Here is a 20803-nt window from a genome sequence, read left to right as displayed (position 1 = left end):
ACACAATGCGTATATATGCATATAATACTATTATTAATCATATTAATAATGATTATTAATAATTACATCTCATTTAATATTCTACTAATACTAGTAATTAATATATTGTTATACACTGCATGTAATATACGATACTATATTTATATTTATAATATTTATATATAATAATTTATATTTATTTATTTAATATTCATAAATTATTATACTTTAATAATTATTATAATTAATTAAAGGTGACGTGTCTAAGCTTGAACAAAGAACATTTCTGAACATAGCCTTTTATATAAATACTTTTAAAAATTACAAATAACAAAAAAAAAAAAAAAAAAAAGATTGAATGAAAGTTAAGAATTCAAAAATGTCTGCATATCACGAATGACCCATATTGAGATCAAAGGGATAGTTCACCCAAAAATGAAAATTTGATGTTTATCTGCTTATCCCCAGGGCATCCAAGATGTAGGTAACTTTGTTTCTTCAGTAGAGCACAAACGAAGATTTTTAACTCAAACGGCTGCAGTCTGTTAGTCCTATAATGCCAGTCAATGGGCACACAATCTTTGAGAGAAAAAAAAAATGCACACACAAATCCAAATTAAACCTTGCAGCTTGTGACGATACATTGATGTCCTAAGACACGAAACGATCCGTTTGTGCGAGAAACTGAACAGTATTTATATACATTTTTACCTCTGAGACACCGCAATGTCCAACCATCCTGAGCTCATCCACAACATCCGGCGTGTGACGCATCACCGGCTCTGGAACATAGATGTATACATAGACCTTACGTATCGCGGCTCATAGAAACCGTCGCTAACGAGGCATCTATGTATATATATCTATGTGCCAGAGCAGGTTGACGCGTCACGCACCGGATGTTGTGACAGTCGGACATTGAGGTTTATCAGAGGTAAAAAAATATATAAATACGGTTCAGTTTCTCGCACAAACCAATCGTTTCGTGTCTTAGGACATCAATGTATCATCACGAGCCGCAAGGTTTAATTTGAATTTGTCTGTGCATGTGTTTTTTTTCTCCCAAAGATTGTGTGCCCATTGACTGGCATTATATGACTGACAGACTGCAACGGTTTGAGTTAAAAATCTTTGTTTGTGTTCTACTGAAGAAACAAAGTCACCTACATCTTGGATGCCCTGGGGGTAAGCAGATAAACATCAAATTTTCATTTTTGGGTGAACTATCCCTTTAACTAACCGGCCTGTGTGCCTCTTTGTCATTTCGTCTCTCTAGTGTTTGTCAGCATTGTTCTATTGGTTCTTCCCTCTTGTCACTCATATTAAACGCATGAACTATTTGTTCATTATGACTCTGGCAGATTATGAAACTCACAGAGAATCAGGGGAACATAGGTGGCGCTCGGCTCCTCCTGAAAAGACTGGTGAAAAATGAAGCTGGCTGGTTTTCCAAATTCCTTCAGGCTCTGGAGGACACGGAGCACCACGAGCTGGTGCGCGAGCTGCGGGGAGAGCCGTGTAATGAGGACGGTGAGGCTCATATGCAGCACTAAAGCTTCCTGCACAAATCATCTCCAGCAACTGATAAAGAATTTCATCAAGCTGCCACAGGCTCTCTTAGAAAAACAGGAAAGCAGCAGTGGTCAAACATCACTCTGTTGTTTAGACTGGATACCCCACTGTTAGTTTCTGTATAAACCTGAGAACAAACCAGCTCTTACAAAAGATGATCATCTTGAGATTGATTCATCAGGATATGTTTCAAATGTTCTTAAGAAACTTGACGTGTTTCTACTGGGGAACTAAGAATGGGAAATCCACTTAATTCCAGTTCCTTAAATGTTTTTTGGTACGTTTGTGAAACAGCAAAGTAATTTGACCTACCTTAAAATTCTTATGTATTCTTTGCAAATTATATAGTATTTAAAAAAAAAAAAACACTACTGTTTAAATGTTGGAGGTCAGTAAGAAGCTACTTTATTTTAGCAAGGGTGCACTAAATTAATCAAAAGTAAAAGTGAGATAAATGCTGTTCTTATGAACTTTCTATTAATCAATCCTGAAAAAAATGTCTTTCATAAAAATATTAAGCAACACTGAAAATAATCAGAAATTTTTCTTGAGCAGTAAATCAGCATATTAGAATGATTTCTGAAGGATTATGTGACTCTGAAGACTGGAGTAATGATGCTGAAAATTCAGCTTTGATCACAGGAATAAATTACATCTTAAATTATATTAAAATAGACAACAGTTATTTTAGACTAGTAATATTTCACAATATTACTGTTTTTACTGTAATTTTAATCAAATAAATGCAGCCTTTGTGAGCAGAAGATACTTCTTTCAAAAACATTAAAAATCTTACTGACCCCAAACTTTTGAACAGTAGTAATAATAATAATAATAATAATAATAATGTTTTATTTTTATAGCGCCTTTCAAGAACCCAAAGTAACTTTACAAAGTAATACAAGCAATTGGCAAACATAATACACCAAACAATCAGAAGAAACAATCATACATACAAGTGTTGACAACAAGGAACTACAATTAATTAACAACAAGAGGTCTCGCAATCATATGATGAAAGTTGATGAAAAGAAAAACAGAGAGGCAGAAGAGTTATTTAGAGAACAAAGTGAATAGATGAGTTTTAAGTTGAGACTTAAAGGTCTGAAGAGAGGAGGCAGCACGAACATTATGGGGCAGCTTATTCCATAGCTTAGGGCCCATAATACAGAAAGCTCTGCCACCCACCGTAGAGAGTTTAACTCAAACAAGTTATCATTGCTAGATCTGAGAGTCCGTGCAGGAACATATGGTTGCACTAACTCGACTAGGTATTGAGGTGTGAGGCCTTATAAACTAAAACTAAGAGTTTGAACTGAATACGTTTGTGCACAGGAAGCCAGTGAAGTTGGTGGAGGATGGGAGTGATATGTGCAGATTTTTTATTAAATGTAAGGACTGGAGCAGCAGAGTTTTGTACCATTTGGAGACGATTAATAACTTAATAACAGGTAAGCCGCTATATAAGGAGTTACAGTAGTCCAATCTAGAGGTTATAAAAGCATGAATAATAGTTTCAGCATCTGCAAAATTAAGTGAGGGACGTATACGGACAATATTTCGCAGTGGGTAAAAGCATGATTTAACAATCTGACCAATGTGTGAATCAAAGCATAGCGCAGAGTCAAACAACACTCCCAAATTTTGCACAGTTGTTGAGGGCCTAATCTGGACACCATCGATATCTATGAAGATGTCATGCTGGGAGGAGCTCTGAGATTTAGAGCCAACTAGCAGGATTTCAGTTTTGTCAACATTTACTTGTAAAAAGTTATCTGACATCCTGGTTTTAAGTTCTTGAAGACACAAAACAACTTTTTGGGGGGGGGGGGGACTGAGCTTGGTTGAACTGTAAAATAGATTTGAATATCATCAGCGTAACTATGAAAATTGAGACCATGACGTCTGATGATCTGACCCAGTGGCAGCACGTAAATGAGAAATAAAAGTGGACCAAGTACGGAACCTTGGGGTACACCACGGGAAATAGTGGCAGTCCAAGATCGATTCTTATCTATCCTAACAAATTGCTGTCTATCCGATAGATATGATGTTAGCCACTGAAGAACAGCACCATTGATACCTATAGCAGATAGTCGAGAAAGAAGTATAGAGTGACAAACAGTATCAAAAGCTGCACTCAGATCAAGGAGAACCAGGATACTGTGGGCACCTGAATCAGAAACCTTAAGGAGATCATTAACCACTTTTAAAAGTGCTGTTTCTGTACTGTGAGAGGGACGGAAGCCAGATTGAAACTGCTCATAAAGATTATGTTTCTCTAAATGAGACTGCAGTTGTGCTGCAACTACCTTCTCAAGTATTTTAGCAACAAAAGGGAGGTTTGAAATTGGTCTAAAATTGTAGGGGTAGGATAGGGGTGATGGCAGCTACTTTTAGGTCTTGTGGAACATAACCAGTAGTGTATATTAATGTTCTCATATAAATTACACAATACAGTAACAGTTCTTAATTTCTAAAAAAGTAATTTTTGCAATTTAGTAAAGGCTCTTGATAACTATTACAATAATGGTATAATATTTAGACTACACTGGTCATGCTCTTTGTTGCTGCTTTTTAAGAAATAATTTCTTGGTTTCCAGAAACAGATGATGCACGGGTCATTTAACATCATTCTTTTGAGACATTAAGTTATATGGTTTGGTTTCGACCGTAGTTGCTTGACAGATATTCTGTGTATTATGCATAAGGAGAGTTACTGTGGATTTAACTGTATTAATTACCTGTGTGTGTTTCAGAGGCCATGTCAGTCGAGACTGTTGAGGAGGGTGAACAGTCGTGCTCGGCTGCTGCAACAGAGACTAACATGGACGGCTCTATGCCGTCTCTCCCTCCCGTTCTCTCAGCGAACAGCTCGCTTCTGTCAGAGGATCTGGACAGCAGTGTGGACAGCAGCGGTCTGGGTGCATCTGCTGACAATGAAGGTGATTATCTGAAGCTTGCTCTTTCACAAGTCATAGTACACTTATAGACAACCCTGCCATAAACATGATCAACTACTATTCTTTGTATTATTGGACTGATTGATTTATCTAGAAAAAACATCAAAGCCTGGACAAACACAATGCAAAATGTGCAATGCAAATACAACGCAATGCAAATACAGTGTTTTAAATCTTCTGTGGCTCAAACCAAACTAACAGCAGCACATTTATTCACTTACAGAGATCGAAATGTACAAAGGTGAGGAGGAAGATCTCGCAGAGGATGATGATCCATCAGGTACAGTCACTTGACTTCCATGCATCTGCAAATCATTCAGGAGTCAATGGTCCCCGTTGTTTGTTGCAGTCCCAGCAATTAGTGTACTGTAAAAGATGCATAAAAGCATTAGTTGAATTACAAATTTTCTGTAGTATAGTTTCTAGTTATTCTCAGCTCTGAACTAATTAATCCAATCTCTAAAACATTTTTAAAAATAGGAGGGTTGTGTGCCATTCACTCAGATTTGAATTAAGAATTGCCTTTTAAATTCAATTTCTGAGTATCAATTAAACAAAATACCCGTTACAGACAATTGCAATTAATTACTGTACATTTTACATTAAATTTAGAATAAGTATTAAATTAAAATAGTTTAAATTAAAATGGAAAAATGCATGAAAAATTCTAATTAATGAAAGTAAAATAAATCAAGAAACTAGCAGTTGCCAAGGGGTAATCAGTCTCGATTTTCCAATACAAATAAGACCAATCTACCTTTTCATAACTGAATTTAAAAAGTTATGACCAGTCTTGAAGAAAAAAAAAAATAGGTGACTAACTTTTTAAGACTAGTCTAAACAGTTTATGCAACCGGCCCCAGTCCCTATTTTATGAAGTTTGCTTAACACATTAATCAATAATGAGGAACATCTGGAAAAGCCATGGAAATCCACTAGTCAAAAAGTGAAACAAGTCGTAACTGAATTAAGTAACACACAACCCTATTTAACAGCATTATGAATATTAACCCTGATTTAATAGTGGTCAAGTTCTTTAATTGTACCTTCAATAATTTATTGTCCAGTTCATTGTTTGAAAGGAAATAAAACACTTTCTTTAAACCATTTGACATTTTAGCATAACTGTTCATTCTTTTGTACAATACATAATGACCCATAATCCAGCCTTTGCTTAAGAAATGCTCCTGCAAGCAATTAACTGTTGGGAAATTATTTTCATAGTGTTATTATATAACATATGGAAAAGAATGGCTTAGTTGTGTTCAGAGGTCAGATTCTCTGTGGTTTTGTTAGAGCTCCACATGTGATACTTTCCCCATGGCCGCAAAAAATTTGCCTGTCCCATCTCCTCAATAAAGTGCTAAATCATCGTCACATCCAGGGAATATTTCCACTCGGATTTCAGCAAAGACGCCTTTTCCAGACTAAGCCCTGCTGCTAGCATGAGGCTTTGTCTGAGTGCATATTGAAGTGATCAAGAACGAGTCGTCATGGTCTGCAGGAGAGAGAGGACGTGTGTTTGAAAGGAGGAAAGATGCATTTGTGAATGGCTAAATAAAACATGCATTTAAATCATGACATTGTTAGCATATTAACTGCAAATATATTATAAGCATTCAATATATAAATAAGCCATAGTATTGCCTCAATATATATATTGCAAAGACAAATAGCATGCAATGCAAGTAATGGAACTGCAGCATGCATTTATTAATCAATCATTACTATACATTTCACACTACAAGTTTCCATTTCAAAATAAAATACAAACAAAATAAAATAAAAAATGCATTAAAATCATGATATTGCTAGCATAACCATTAAATATATCATAAATATTCAGTAGATCACTGAGCCCTAGTATTGCCCCAAATATACATTGCAGAGGCAAATGGCAAGAGTAAAGTAACAAGTTTGCCCAGATTCATTACTAGTACTAATTACTACACATTTCAAATTAAACTGTCCATTTTAAATTAAAATAAAACATGCATTAAAATAATGATACTGCTAGCATAATCATTGCAACAAATTATAAATATTCAATATCACTGAGCCCTTGTATTGCCTCAAATATACACTGCAAAGACAACTAGCAAGCAAAATGCAAACGCTGCATCTAAAAATGAATGCATGGACTCGTTACTCTCTAATTACTATACATTTCAAATTATATTATATTAAATTAGAATACTTTAAAATTACACATATATTTACAGAGACACATTACTGTCCACTGTCCGTCAAAATAAATCAAAATAAAAAAATAGAAAATGCAATAAAGCATGCATTAAAATATTTATGTAATAATTATTACATATATGTAATTATTATGTATGCAAGTATGTATATAATAATTATTACACATTTCAAATTAATTTAAATTAGAATAAAATAAAATAAATTATGTTAAATTATGTTTTGAGACAAAACTCAAAACTCATGCACGGATTCATTCACTCGCTAACCACTTCAGGTGCTTCTTCCAGGACATTCTCAGCAGGAGTAATTTCCTGAATGCACGTGACTGTCGACCACATTTTAATTATTTGTTTAGTGCATTCTATCCTTCTGCCAAAAATGCTGTTAACATATCCTTCAGCTATTGCACTTGTTCATAAACAGCTCATCCAGATTGATGACTTCTCTAGGAATGTCATATTGTCAGAGAATTATAAACAGTCCGAGTTTCCTGTTAGCACATAAAATATGAGTCGCACCAACTGACGTCCATTCAGAAAACCACCATGGCATGTTTACAAGACCAGTAAAATTCACATGCATTTTGTTAAAAACCAAATGGTTAAGTGCATTAGACTGCAAATAAATGATAGTGACGTGAATCTCCTCGATGACCCTCAGGCACATTAGTCTTGAAAACATGTTCCATATGCTGACAGTCGAAGAGGGTGGAGATCCACCAGTTCACTGCATTACTTCATGAAGACATAATCAGGAAGGACACGACCCATAGGAAAGAAAAATCACAATGGAGATTTTATTCATATTTTTTCCTTTCTACTAGACAAAGAGTAATTGGCTGAAAATGTCCTCAGCCTCAGGCCATCCAAGATGTAGATGAGTTTGTTTCTTCATGGGAACAGATTTGGAGAAATGTAGCATTCCATCATTTGCTCAGCAATGGATGCTCTGCAGTGAATGGGTGCCATCAGAATGAGAGTCCAAACAGCTGATAAAAACATCACAATAATCCACACCACTCCAGTCTATCAGTTAATGTCTTGAGAAGCCAAAATCTGTGTGTTTGTAAGAAATAATTCTATCATAATTTTTTAACTTCAAACCATTGCTTTTGGCCATAATATGAGTCCAAAATCCACAATAACACTTCCTCCAGTGAAAAAGTCCATCCCCTGTTGTCCTTTCACATAAAAAAAAAAAAAACACAAATCACACCAAAACCACTGACATATTTGGCTTGTAAACGGTGCTTGATCTGTGCATATTTCTCTCCTGATTCACATGAGACAACTTCACTGGAGAAAGCAATAGTGTGGATTATAGACTCGTATTTCAAATTCAGCCGTAAGCAACAGTTTGAAGTTAAAACGCCTTAATGATGGATTTGTTTCTTACAAATACACAGCTTTTGGCTTCACAAGTTGACCCTTCGCAAAAACTCGCCCTCCTTAGTTACTGTTGCTATGTCCGACAAACAATGCCACTCTCACAGGTCTCAGCTTTAAAATGTTGTAATTTTTATAAAAAATTCAAACAATAAATACCGTTTTGTGGCCCTTCAATGTGTCGCAAAAGATCACTGTGTATTGCCTCAGTTCAAGCAGCATACGTGAACCGATCGTCTTTTCATATTTACTTAAAGCACAAAATAAGCATGAATGAACATCAGAATGTATTTTATTTCAACCGTCGAAAGACGTCAATACACACAAATTTTCAGTCTACCGAACTTAATCTTAATCCTGTCTGATTTGTTTGTTGGGAAAGATGGAGGATTCTGCGCTATGATTGGTCAGATCGGCCTGTCAATCATGCTCTTTGCGAACGGTCAATTGAGGTACTGGAGTGGTGTGGATTATTGTGATGTTTTTGTCAGCTGTTTGGACTCTCATTCTGACGGCACCCATTCACTGCAGAGCATCCATTGGTGAGCAAGTGATGTAATGCTACATTTCTCCAAATCTGTTCCCATGAAGAAACAAACTCATCTACATCTTGGATGGTCAGAAGGCGAGTACATTCTCAGCAAATTTCCATTTTGGGGTGAACTATTCCTTTAATATGAACAAACATGTTCAAATTCTTCCAAGCTGCTATCCGCATTTATTTTATAGCTCTAAACACTTACTATATGTCAACAACCATCTCATTTGTGCCTGTTCTTATTTCTCCTAAGGAATTTTAGGAGAAACATCAGAGACAGAAGTTGATACTTAAACACTTGCATAACATAACTGAGAAATCCATTAAGTGTCTTGAGTTATAAAAGAACTTTCGCTCTGGGGAACCTGATTTGTTGCTTCCTTGTTTCCTTCTTGTGTAATGAATTCCTTAAACTAAAGTCAGTTTCGTAAATCAAACAGCCAAGGTTGGAAAAGGTCGGCGCTGCCTGCGAGCTTGACTTACTATTGACTGATAACTTCAATATAATTCACGATTTAATGCATTCCTTTGTGAATGATGACCTTTTTCGACCTCTTTGAATAAAACAGCACTTTCCGAGAACTTGTGTGTGATTTAACCTTGTAAAATCATATAAATGAGAGTGTCTTTAGATGAAAAAAGACACAGAGTTCAGTTGATGTTCAATATTATCAAATGGCTTGCTGTTTTCCAATGATTCACAATGTGAATTGTAACCGTTAATTCATAGTGTTCAAAGTTTAAGACAGTATATTCCAAAGATAAATGTGCTAAAATCTCTTCAGTTATGACGTCAATTTGTAGGCAAATGTGGAAGACTAATTCATCATGGAATCCCTAGGGATTTTTTTCAGTTCTACAAGTAAAATAAGGTCTGTGGTAAAAGTTACTTGAAGACGTTTATATAATAATATCATACCAAGTTACTTTAAAAACCAGAAGGGTTTGAGTTTAAGAGATTTTTGTTGCATCATTTAATGACAGTACTGTAAGGCAACACATATACCACCATGTTATATACTTTATAATTCCTTTGTAATTATAATTCATACAATATGAATAAATATTTTTTTTATTTAAAAAAAAAAAAAAGAGTGCTTAACTGTCTTAAAATAGAAGTCTTAATTTAATTAATATTATTTCTAATTTCTTTTTGTGTTGGCACATACCACTATGCTATATTAAATACTTTACAATTTAAATATAAAATTGCATAAAATATTTATACATTTTTGTTTAATTGCTATAAGTAATACTGCACAAACAATAAAATTATTATTATTTAAATAATAATTAAATTAATATTTCTAATTTCTTTCCTTTGATTTCAGGCCTTTATTTGGGTTTTTATAACTGATTTTTAAAATATGAAATAATAAAAATACTTATAAATCCAAAACTGGCATTATAAAATAATCCAGAAAACCAAAGGAACTGAAAGTTTAAAATTCACTCCTGGGTTTTTGGATTATAATCTGAACAGCTATATTTTTTGTAGGTGTGCATTAAAAAATTTATTAGTTGCTAAATTTGTTGCAACTGTATTTGGGCATTGGGATTGTTGTAGTCCTTGTATAGCAACTTGTTGGAAACGTACATTTGCAAAGCACAAAATGTACAACACGCCATGCAGTTTCTTCAGTAATATTAAACACATAGACTCTGTTTTACTCATAAATAAATAAAAAAATTTAATAAAAAAAAAGCTTTTCTAAAAAGCCTTTCAAAATGACTCAATTATCTTCCGGGTTTTAGATTGAAAAACTGAACAACTCTATGAGCCTTATTCACTACTGAAGTTTAAAGCTCTGAAATTGGACTGATGATGCTGACAGACTAAACAAATGTTTAATATTGGCAGAGAACATTAAGTTTCCAGATGAAGCCACGTGAATGAAAACACACAGACCTGCTTCAGTAGCTCATCTGTCCTCTGCCAAAAGTTCAGTCTCAGCTTGCGTGTTTCTAGGGTAATTGTTCTCCCAGACTGAAGCAAAATGGGCTCTTTTTAGTATTTTGAATTTTGCCTTTCTGTAAGTGAAACCATGTACAGATGTGTAGATCTGCATCCGTGTGTTTGGATAATGTGGAATTTACACTTAATTTCAGTCAAATTTATTTCAGTAGAGATTCTTATTAGCTTCTTATTACTGTAATGCTTTAATAATGTAATTTTTATTTTTAAATTAAGGAATAGAAGCAGTACAAAAAAGACCACAGTCTATATACACACTTATAATAAAATATTTGAATAATATAAAATTATATAATTATTATATAAAATATATATATTTTTTTAAACAGTTATGATGAGCAAAAAATAAGATTTTCATTATATATTTACATTTACATTTAGTCATTTAGCAGACACTTTTATCCAAAGCGACTTACAAATGAGGACAATAGAAGCAATCAAAATCAACAAAAGAGGAACAACATGCAAGAGCTATGACAAGTCTAACGCAGTACACGTAGAAAGTTTTTTTTTTTTTTTTTTAAGAAAACGAGTAGATAGAATAGAAAAAAGAAAGCTAGTGTTAGTTCAAGAAAAGCTAGCAGTTACAGAAGTTTTTGTTTGTTTTTTATAAAAGACAGATAGATAAAATAGAATTAGAATAGAGAGAGCTAGAGTTAGAGGGTCAAATAAAGATGGAAGAGATGTGTTTTTAGCCGATTCTTGAAGATGGATAAGGACTCAGCTGCTGGGATTGAGTTGGGCAGGTCATTCCACCAGGAGGGAACAGTTAATGAAAAAGTCAGTGAAAGTGATTTTGTGCCTCTTTGGGATGAACAATAAAGCAACGTTCACTTGCAGAACGCAAGCTTCTAGAGGCACATAAGTCTGAAGTAATGAATTTAGGTAAAGTGGTGCAGAGCCAGTGGTGGTTCTGTAGCCAAACATTAATGCCTTGAATTTTATGCGAGCAGCTATTGGTAGCCAGTGCAAATTGATAAACAGAGGTGTGACATGCGTTCTTTTCGTCTCATTAAAGATTAATCTTGCAGCCGCATTTTGGATTAATTGTAAAGGTTTGATAGAACTGGCTGGAGAGCATTGCAATAGTTCAGCCTGGACAGAACAAGAGGTTGAACAAGGAGTTGTGAAGCATGTTCCGAGAGAAAGGGCCTAATCTTCCTAATATTGTATAAAGCAAATCTGCAGGACCGGGCAGTTTTAGCAATGTGGTCTGAGAAAGTCAGCTTATCATCAATCATGACTCCAAGGTTTCTTGCTGTTTTTGAGGGAGTTATGGTTGATGAGCGTAACTGGATGGTGAAATTGTGATGAAGTGATGGGTTTGCTGAAACTACAAGCATTTTTCCAGTTAAAGTCAGTCCATTATTATATAATATATATTATTATATAAAAAAAGCGCCATTTTTTTTTTTTACTTTTGATTTTGAGGGTAAATATTGCCTATACATGTTCTCAGGTTTTGTGGGACTCACAGCAGGCTTACAGACAGTCTGCAGAGCTTTAGAGTGGGTGACTTCATAAACAGCAATGTTATTCTAACTAGCAGGGGATAAAGAAAGCACAGCTGTAATCGAGACACACGACCTCCTCTGCACTGATGCTGCAGGCAAACACAACTGTCTAATTACAGGATCACCTCTCTCTCTCTCTCTTCCTCAGAGAAACGCAAGAGGGATATTGTACTGCGTGACTATCAGATGGAGGTGGCAAGACCAGCTCTGGAGGAAAAGAACATCATCATCTGCCTCCCTACAGGAAGTGGGAAAACCAGAGTTGCTGTGTATATCACTGAGAAACATTTGGAGATGAGGAAGCAGATGGGACAACCGGGGAAAGTTGTTGTTTTGGTCAACAAGGTGCTGCACGGCCATCCATTTACTACAAATATGACAAATTCACCTGTAACATATAATAGTGTCAATATTAGAAACAGTAAAACATTGTTAGTAACCACACAATTTAACTATAGTATTATTCATTTTTGTTAAATTATGAATTTAAATATTTATATTTATTTATTTTGTTAAACCCCGAAAATGTCTCATCAAATAATTATAGGATCAAATGATCTTGGTATCAATCAATAATTTGCTTGTTTGTTTGTTCAAACAAATATTTATACTTATTTATCTCATTTATTTTATTAAAACTCAAACATTTACCGTCAAATTCTTACAAGACCAAATGACATTGGTATCAATAAATTCTTTATTTAAATATTTTTATTTTATTTCAATTAATATTTATACTTATTTAATTTGTTTTATTAAAGCAAATATTTCTCTTCAAATTAATTTAAAATAATTAAAAAACTTCAATTAATTTTTATTTTTATTTTATTTTTATTGTTATTTAAATGTATTTATTTAATTTTTTCAAAAATTATTTATTAAAATAAATATATTGATTTTACTCATTTTATTTAATTAAAACTCACATTACTCATCAAATTCTTACAAGGCAACAATCTATAAATTCTCTAATAATTAAAAATTATTTATTTTAATATGTATAATATGTAATTTATTTTATTTTATTTTATTTATTAAAATCAATCATTAATCAAATTAATACAAGGCCAAACAACCTTGCATTATAAATTATTTATTTATTAAAATATCTTTATTTAATTATATTTATTTATTTCTCATCAATTCTTCGAAGACCAAATGATTTTGGTATTAACAATAATTTTACAGCTCTAAGCTCTCGCTGTGTGTCAACAATTGTCTCATTGGTGTTTATTCTTAGAATTTTAAGAGAAACATCTAAGACGAGTCTTCTGAGCTATTAACGTGCAACTTTTGAGCAATAACATTCTTTACTTGCCAGGCTGATTAGATCAACAGGCACAGAGTTGGAGTTTTTTCAGGCCTCTGAAAGAGGAAAAACAGAAACTGGATGATTTTGAGTGTTTGCTGTAGCAGCAGAGGGACTTTCTGTCCTGCGGAATTCATAAAGCGTATTAAAAGATCCATGTCAGCAGAAGTGTGGTGCAAACATCTCAGCATTTCAGTCGGTGCAGATTTCCTCAGAACGACCATTTAAAGTGATATATATAAAAAATGTAAAAAAAAAAGTCATGCAATGCCCTAGCGACCAACCAGAAAGCCCTAGCAACCTAATAATGCTATATGATATCTTTCCAGGTTCCCCTGGTCGAGCAGCACTACAAGGCCGAGTTTGGGCGATTTCTGAAGCACCAGTACTCAGTGGAGCGGGTCAGCGGAGCCTCACAGCTCAAAATCTCCTTCCCACAAATCATCGAGCAAAACGACATCATCATCTGCACTGCACAGATTCTGGAAAACTCTCTGGCCAAAGCCAAGAACGGCGACGAGGACGGGATCAAATTATCACGTAGGTCACATTTTTCTTCTCTCCTAACATCATTTCAACACTCTCAGACAGTCAGAGTTCAGTCGAATGGGTTCGGCTTCTGTTAGATGTTGAAAGGAGACCAGAGCTCCTCCTCTGAGGTTTCATGTGACAGTGTTTTTCCCCATCAGTCTTTGCTGGCAGATTCGGCTCTCCTGTGAGTCTCTCTGGCAGCGTCCGCCGCAAGGTGGGATTTCTCCTCTGTGGCATATGCTGTTTGTTGATTTTTTATTTTTTTTCCCCCTCGTTTTACTCTTAAACCCTTTATTTTATTTTATTTTTTTTTTTTGTCCACATGTCTGGCTGATCAAATTCAGTGGAGATTTGCTGTCATTTTCAGAGTCTGAGCTCCATTTCATCTCCCACTCCAACCCTGAGGGGCCAAACAGGCAGCACCTTTAAAGTCTGATTTGTAAAACGTGGCCCCATCACCCACCGCCTCTCTGTCAGTGTGTGAAATGCAGACTAGCTCTTTTTTTCCCCAGAGACCCCTGGGAGCGCCGGAAGGCGGTACAAAAACGGCTGTAAACTGAGCCGGTGAGAGTGGACTGGAGGTTTACAGCACCCGCCTTTGTTGATTAGAAACACATGTTAGAAAAAAAATTGTGCTATATAAGGACTATGAACGATGTGTTATTAACATGGGTTTTGTATATACAGTTCTGTCATGATCATCAAATTATAGCTGGCGATTAATGGTACAAATACAAATAATTGCAATTATGAAAGGAAAGTTGACCCAAAAATAAACATTCTGCCATCACTGACTCTCTCTCTCATGTCGTTCCGAACCTGTACAAGTTTCTTCTGCAGAAAACAAAAACTTTTAAAAGCATTGCTTAAAATATCTCCTTTTACATGTTTGATAGACAAAAAACTGGTTTGGAACTAGAATAAGTAAATGATGAATTTTTGATCAGAATTTTAATTTTTGAATGAACTGTCCCTTTACGGCAAGACACTTCAGGTGATAATAGATGTCACTATACTTTCCTCTATGATTAATCACAGTAGATTAAGACAATTCATTTGTATTACAAGTTTTCTGAAATGTTATGTTTAAATAGGCAAATAAGACTAAACATATTCATGCTGTATAAAATCAGGCAAATGATATAGGAACAAACCCTTCTATAAATACCTTTAAAATACAGATAGGAATAAAACTGTAAAGTTTGGTGTATGTAAGTGCTGCTGAAATGGAGAGAAAAACTAATTTTGTGAAATCATCCTTAAAATATATATATATATATATATATATATATATATTATAATTTAGTCTGAATAATTTAGACAAAAAAGCCCTGAATCTCAAAACTAACCAGTGCATGAAATACAATACTTTTGCCTGTAGTGTCCTGCCTTAAGAATTCCTTTATTCACATTAAACTCAGATTTCACACAATAAAATTCTAAAATGAAGTCAAATTGAATTAAAAGTAAGAAATACTGCACTATAAGTACATGAATAATTTTAAATATTAACATTAAGAATGTTTTAAATGTTGTATAAATTGGTAGAGTACTATAAAATGTAATATATAGTAGTCAACATTTGAAGTGGATCAAAACCTTTCTTCAAAGTTGTCCTAAAACCTAAAACCAAAATGAGTTCTTGTCTTAGGATGCACTTTTTTGATTCACTTCAAATGTTGACTACTGTATATTGGTCAATAGTTATTGTATTTTTAATTTATTGTCTGTTCTCTTTATTATTACCTTAAATTATATGTATGTCTGCACTATGTCTGAACTTTTTTTCTGCACTGTAAGCTCCTGTCACCAAGACGAAGTCCTTGTGTGTGTAAACATACTCGGCAATAGAGCTCTTTCTGATTTTTATTTCATTTATTTAATTCTTATACTTGCAGAGTTCACTCTGATGGTTATTGATGAATGCCACCACACGAAGAAGGGCGGTGTGTATAACCACATCATGATTCGCTTCCTAAAACAAAAACATCAGAACCACCTACTGAAAAAGCAGGAGAAAAGTCCAGTTCCGCTCCCTCAGATTCTGGGTCTGACGGCCTCACCTGGTGTGGGAGGAGCGATGAGCCAGCAGAGAGCGGAGGAACACATTCTCCAGGTAACAACGACACTTGCTTCCATTAATGCTTCTTCAGCTTCTGCATTGTTCTGCTTATCTACAGCAAAGACAAGACATGTTATTTGCGTTGTGACGTTGCAGGCAACACATCTTTCTATTGCACAAAAGAAAGAAATGAATACTTTTATTCAGCAAGGATGCATTAAAGACATTCATAATATTACAAAAGATTTCTGATTTTGAAAAATATGCTTTGAACTTTCTATCCCTCCTGGAAAAAAAAAAAAAAATGTATCACAGTTTCCACAAAATTATGAAGCAACAAAACTGTTTTCAACATTGATAATGATATTAGAATGATTTCTGACACCGAAGACTGGAGGAATGATGCTGAAAATTCAGCTTTGATTACAGGAATAAATTACTTTTTAAAATATATTCAAATAGAAAACATTTATTTTAAATTGCAATAATATTTCATAATATTACGATATTTTTCATCAAATAAACAGATTTGGTGAGCATAAGAGACTTTGAAAATGTTCATGTTAGTTCACAGTGCATTAAGTAATGTACTTGTAAATGTTGATATAACATTAAAATGAATAAATGCTGTACAAGTATTGTTATAGTTAGTTCCTTTGAAGTACTACAAGAACTTCAAGGCTGGAATACACTACACAAATTTAGCTCAGATATTTTCAGATCTGCGCGAGACTGTTGTTATGGGAATGACTTTAATGAAGTCTGGTAGTGTAAGATCCTCAGTCGTTTAGTGTATGATGGCCAGTTTTTCCTCTGTGACTAAGTGTATGATGCCTAGCTTTTAAATTCTGTTCAGATTTTAAAAGCAGTGCAGTGTATTCCAGCCTTTAGTTCTTGAATGGATTTGTTAAGCTATACTGGAATCAATAAGCGGAAGTAAATTGTCTACAACTCCCACGCCTACCAGTAATATCCATGTTACATGTAATGAGAACAAGGCTGAGCAAATCCAAATGTTAGCGAATACATGCTCTCAAAACACACTCTGTAATACACAAATTCTACATTCTGCTTTACTTCAAGTTCTTTTCCTTCTTCTCTGAAATCAAAAACCAAATCTTCCCTAAGTGTTTTTCTGTAATCTGGCTTTTCCACACGCACACACACACAAACACCCTCCTCTCCCACATCTCTAACTGTTTTCTCCACTGCAAAGCTGTTTCCAATGTTCCGCGCGGCCCCTGTGCTGGAGGCAGCCATAAACCTCCGCATGCCTTTCATGCCTCTCCAGTCAGGACCCTGCATCACATTATTACTCTGCTGGCCTGTTTTACCATGAGTCTTTATGACAACAGCACTAAAGCACCAAGAGAAACTCTTTAGCATTAGTTTCTCAGTAGTAGAAATCAAGGTTAAGAAATGGGAATTGCTTTCTTTTAAAAACAAATGATTTTCAAGATGTTGACAGTTCTTAAATACATCTGCAAACAACAAACCCAGTCTGATTCACAATCAAATGACTCCTATAAATGGGATATTTTACTGAATGAGTCAAAAGGAGTGATCCTAACTGACAAGTCAAGAATCAGATGACATTATATAGTCAAAACTAATGTTTTGCTATTTGTAAACGCTATTCAATCAGTCAAGGTCACTGATGTGTGATGCTATTGATCGTTTCACAGTTTATCTGTTGGCCATCTCTAAACTGGAGCTGTGAGTTCAACAGTATGTGTCTCATTATTTTGATTCATTACAGATCTGTGCGAACTTGGATGCCTTCACAATAAAAACAAAGACTTTCAAAGAAGAGGAGGCCAAAACACCATTCAAAAGGATTGCAAGAGCAGAAGAGAGGAAGGAGGTAATTCCACTTAATGTGTGTCATCAAATAAACTTCATGAAGTGTGTCACTTCTGCACCACTAGTTTGAAATGGGAGTAAGAATAAAAAGAATATAAAAAAGAATAAAATTCTTCTCAACTGCTTACTTTTTTTTTTCTTACTTCAAGGAATAGTTCACCCAAAAAAATGAAACTTTTGTCATCATTTACTCACTCTCATGTTGTTCCAAACCTGTATGAGTTTCTTTCTTATGCTGAACATAAAAAAAGATATTTGAAGAATGCTGGTAATCAAAAATCCCCATTGAATTTCATAGTATTTATTTCCCTACTATGGAAGTCAATGGGGACCAACAACTTCAGAAGACTTCAACTTCATAAAAAGTATCTTTTTAATAAATCTTTTTAATAAATAAATATCACTGTAAATAAATTGGTAAAGTTAGGAAAACCTCCAACTTGCCTTAAATCATCAAAGGTAAGACATTAAATGAATTGATGGGGTTGTTTTACATTAATTTTTCATCAGTGAGGCTTCTGCAAGAACAGTCATACAAACAAAGTCTGTCAGAAAAAGGAACATTTTTAAGATTTTTTTTAAAGAAAATATTTAAGAACTTTTTTTTTTTTTTTTTTGAGAACTGCACTTCTTACAAACTTCTTGGAATTTAGGTTAAGAAATATTTTTTTCCAAACACGGATTCACAAAACATTCTTAAGAATAAACTAACTAATTAAATACATTTATTAAACTGCTATTTTCTGTTTTCTTAAGAAGAATTGTTGGGAATAGAACATTTTCTTAACCTTTTCTCTTAAGAATGTTCCTAAGATAGTTATTTTTATTTATTTTTTTTTAATTATTGTAAAAATCCTTCGAAAGTTTGGATAACCTCCAACTTGCTTTCAATCCCCAAAAGGTAACATGTTTAATGAACTTATTGGGTTTAAAATTAACTGCTGTAATTAAGCATTACAGCATTACACTAGCTACGTATAATACATATCATGGGATGTGCACGAATCATGATCAGTAATGCAAATAATGATCAGGTTATGATGATTATGTGACTTTTTGGTGAATTCAGTTGGCATTATGCAACATTATGCAAGTTGGCATTATGCAACAACTCACTAACTAGTCAAATTGGTATCCTGTTTTTTTAAATATATAAATTATATATTTAAATAAACTTTCAGCAGCATTCAGCACATATGAAAGCGGCCATAAACAGCACAAGAAAGATGCAACAGACAATTCTTTAAAAATAACTATTAATACATTAATTAAAACCGAAAATATGATGTGTTTTCATTGAGTTGATCAACCGGTCAAAATGTTTGTATGTGTTTTTTTGAGTTTTTCCGTGTTCGTCATCCTTTCCTATCAAAATGCTTGTTATGGATGCGAAAATGCAGAAAATCGAACCTGATCCAAATTTTTAATGACAGACAAAGTTTTGGAGGCAATGTGTAAACATGATTGCCACAACATGAGGTCGTATTTATTTTTTAACGTGCGAAAATTTCAGACGAGAATTTCAGACTCAGTGTGCAATGACCTTTAAAGTTCTTGTCTGTCAACAATAAAGTGGGAAAGCATGCATACTGTACTGTTATGATGCTAGTATATTCAGTTTAGATGTGGATTATTTGAAAAAGTGAGCATAAAAACCTTCTGTGTCATGTTACAGGACCCGTTTGGAGACGTGATCAAGAAGATAATGGATGAAATCCATGAGCATGCTGAACTGAAGCCCCTCTGTGAGCCTGGCACACAAAACTACGAACAGTGGGTCGTCCAGAAAGAGCAGAACGGTGAGTTTACTGCCTTTTACAAAGACGTTCAGATATATGGAGGTTTACTGGGTCATTAAAAACCTGGAAATATCAGGAAAACATCATAGAAATTATTACAATTTTAAAGGCGTCACATAAAATTCCATAAATAAAAATTCCTGGTGGCACCACAAAAACACACAGTCTGAAACCTTCATTTATGAGCTGTAATGTTACACAGTTTTCCTAACCAGCCAAACCACTCAATTTTTCTAGTTTGCTCTGCTTTATAGATTTAAATAGCTAGATACTGTGCTTTGTATAAGTATTTACGCTAATTTCAATGTTGTCTTACACACTTATTTGTTCATGAAGTTGAACTGTATAAATGTATTTCTTCCAAAAATCCAATAACCACGATCAAAATCCTGGTGCTTGGTGAGGATCTTTGCAAAGCTCTTACTAAAATGTGGTTTATCTTTGTGTGTCCTCTGCCTACTTTGCAGAAACCATGATTTAGCCACCATTTAACCATCATATTGTGGAAGTCATTTCATATACAGTCATGTACGCGTGCAAAATGTGTCACAATAAGCTGCAGTAATAACAGTCTCTTTCCTGTTTTTGAAGGAAGAGACTGTTATTTCACTGTGAATTCCAACAAAGTTTCTCAACTTCCAGTAGTCATACAAAATGATAGAGAAGAAAAAACATCCTCAAAGACTAGTTATAACTAACTAGTTTTCTACTACAGAGCTCAAAACCTTTGTATCACTGATACACTATTATCGTTTTTGTGTTTTTTTTTTTTTTATTTGATTTATCTTTATCTTTTTTTGTTTTATTTATGTATGTATATTTATTTAAATGGTGTTTATTTGGTTTTAGGTTTAGTTTGAGTTATTTTAGTACTTCAAATTAAGTTAAGTGAAAATTAAAAATGCTACCTTGACAGCTAGCTGAAATAAAATAAGTTTAATTTTTTTTATATAGAATTTTATGTCAGTTAATGTTTTTTTTTTTCTTCAAATAATATATTTTATGGTTTTAGTTGTTTAGTTGTTTATTTTGAGTAAAGTTTTTTTTTTATTTTTTACCTAAACCAATCAGCTCTTAGACGAATCCTAGCATTAAAGCATTTAACACA

The 20803-nt window shown here is 34.0% G+C and overlaps 1 protein-coding gene and 1 long non-coding RNA gene across 9 annotated transcripts in view; one reads left to right on the top strand and one right to left on the bottom strand.

The window, feature by feature from the left end:
- Nucleotides 1–20803, bottom strand: part of LOC131547112 (uncharacterized) — a 59686-nt gene that overhangs the window by 29897 nt on the left and 8986 nt on the right. For 4 of the 7 annotated variants that reach the window (XR_009272845.1, XR_009272843.1, XR_009272846.1 and 1 more), the window contains exons 4-6: nt 15975–16145; nt 4736–4880; nt 4296–4484 (exon numbers count right to left, since the gene is read on the bottom strand). This is a non-coding gene — a long non-coding RNA (uncharacterized LOC131547112). Of the gene's footprint in view, nt 1–1363; nt 1482–4295; nt 4485–4735; nt 4881–15974; nt 16146–20803 lie in introns of those variants that run through there. The other 3 variants (XR_009272847.1, XR_009272842.1, XR_009272844.1) reach the window with 3 other exon arrangements.
- Nucleotides 1–20803, top strand: part of ifih1 (interferon induced with helicase C domain 1) — a 30575-nt gene that overhangs the window by 3486 nt on the left and 6286 nt on the right. The window contains exons 2-9 of one of the 2 annotated variants that reach the window (XM_058787409.1): nt 1341–1509; nt 4311–4496; nt 4738–4794; nt 12280–12476; nt 13770–13980; nt 15870–16087; nt 17793–17897; nt 19572–19695. In XM_058787409.1, the coding sequence (XP_058643392.1) occupies nt 1341–1509; nt 4311–4496; nt 4738–4794; nt 12280–12476; nt 13770–13980; nt 15870–16087; nt 17793–17897; nt 19572–19695 (1267 nt within the window). The remainder of the gene's footprint in view (nt 1–1340; nt 1510–4310; nt 4497–4737; nt 4795–12279; nt 12477–13769; nt 13981–15869; nt 16088–17792; nt 17898–19571; nt 19696–20803) is intronic. The other variant, XM_058787410.1, reaches the window with a different exon arrangement.

This window comes from Onychostoma macrolepis, chromosome 09 (assembly GCF_012432095.1).
Source record: "Onychostoma macrolepis isolate SWU-2019 chromosome 09, ASM1243209v1, whole genome shotgun sequence".
Lineage (NCBI taxonomy): Eukaryota > Metazoa > Chordata > Actinopteri > Cypriniformes > Cyprinidae > Onychostoma > Onychostoma macrolepis.
The sequence above is the reverse complement of the archived record's forward strand: the minus strand, read 5'-3'. Positions and strand labels throughout refer to the sequence as shown.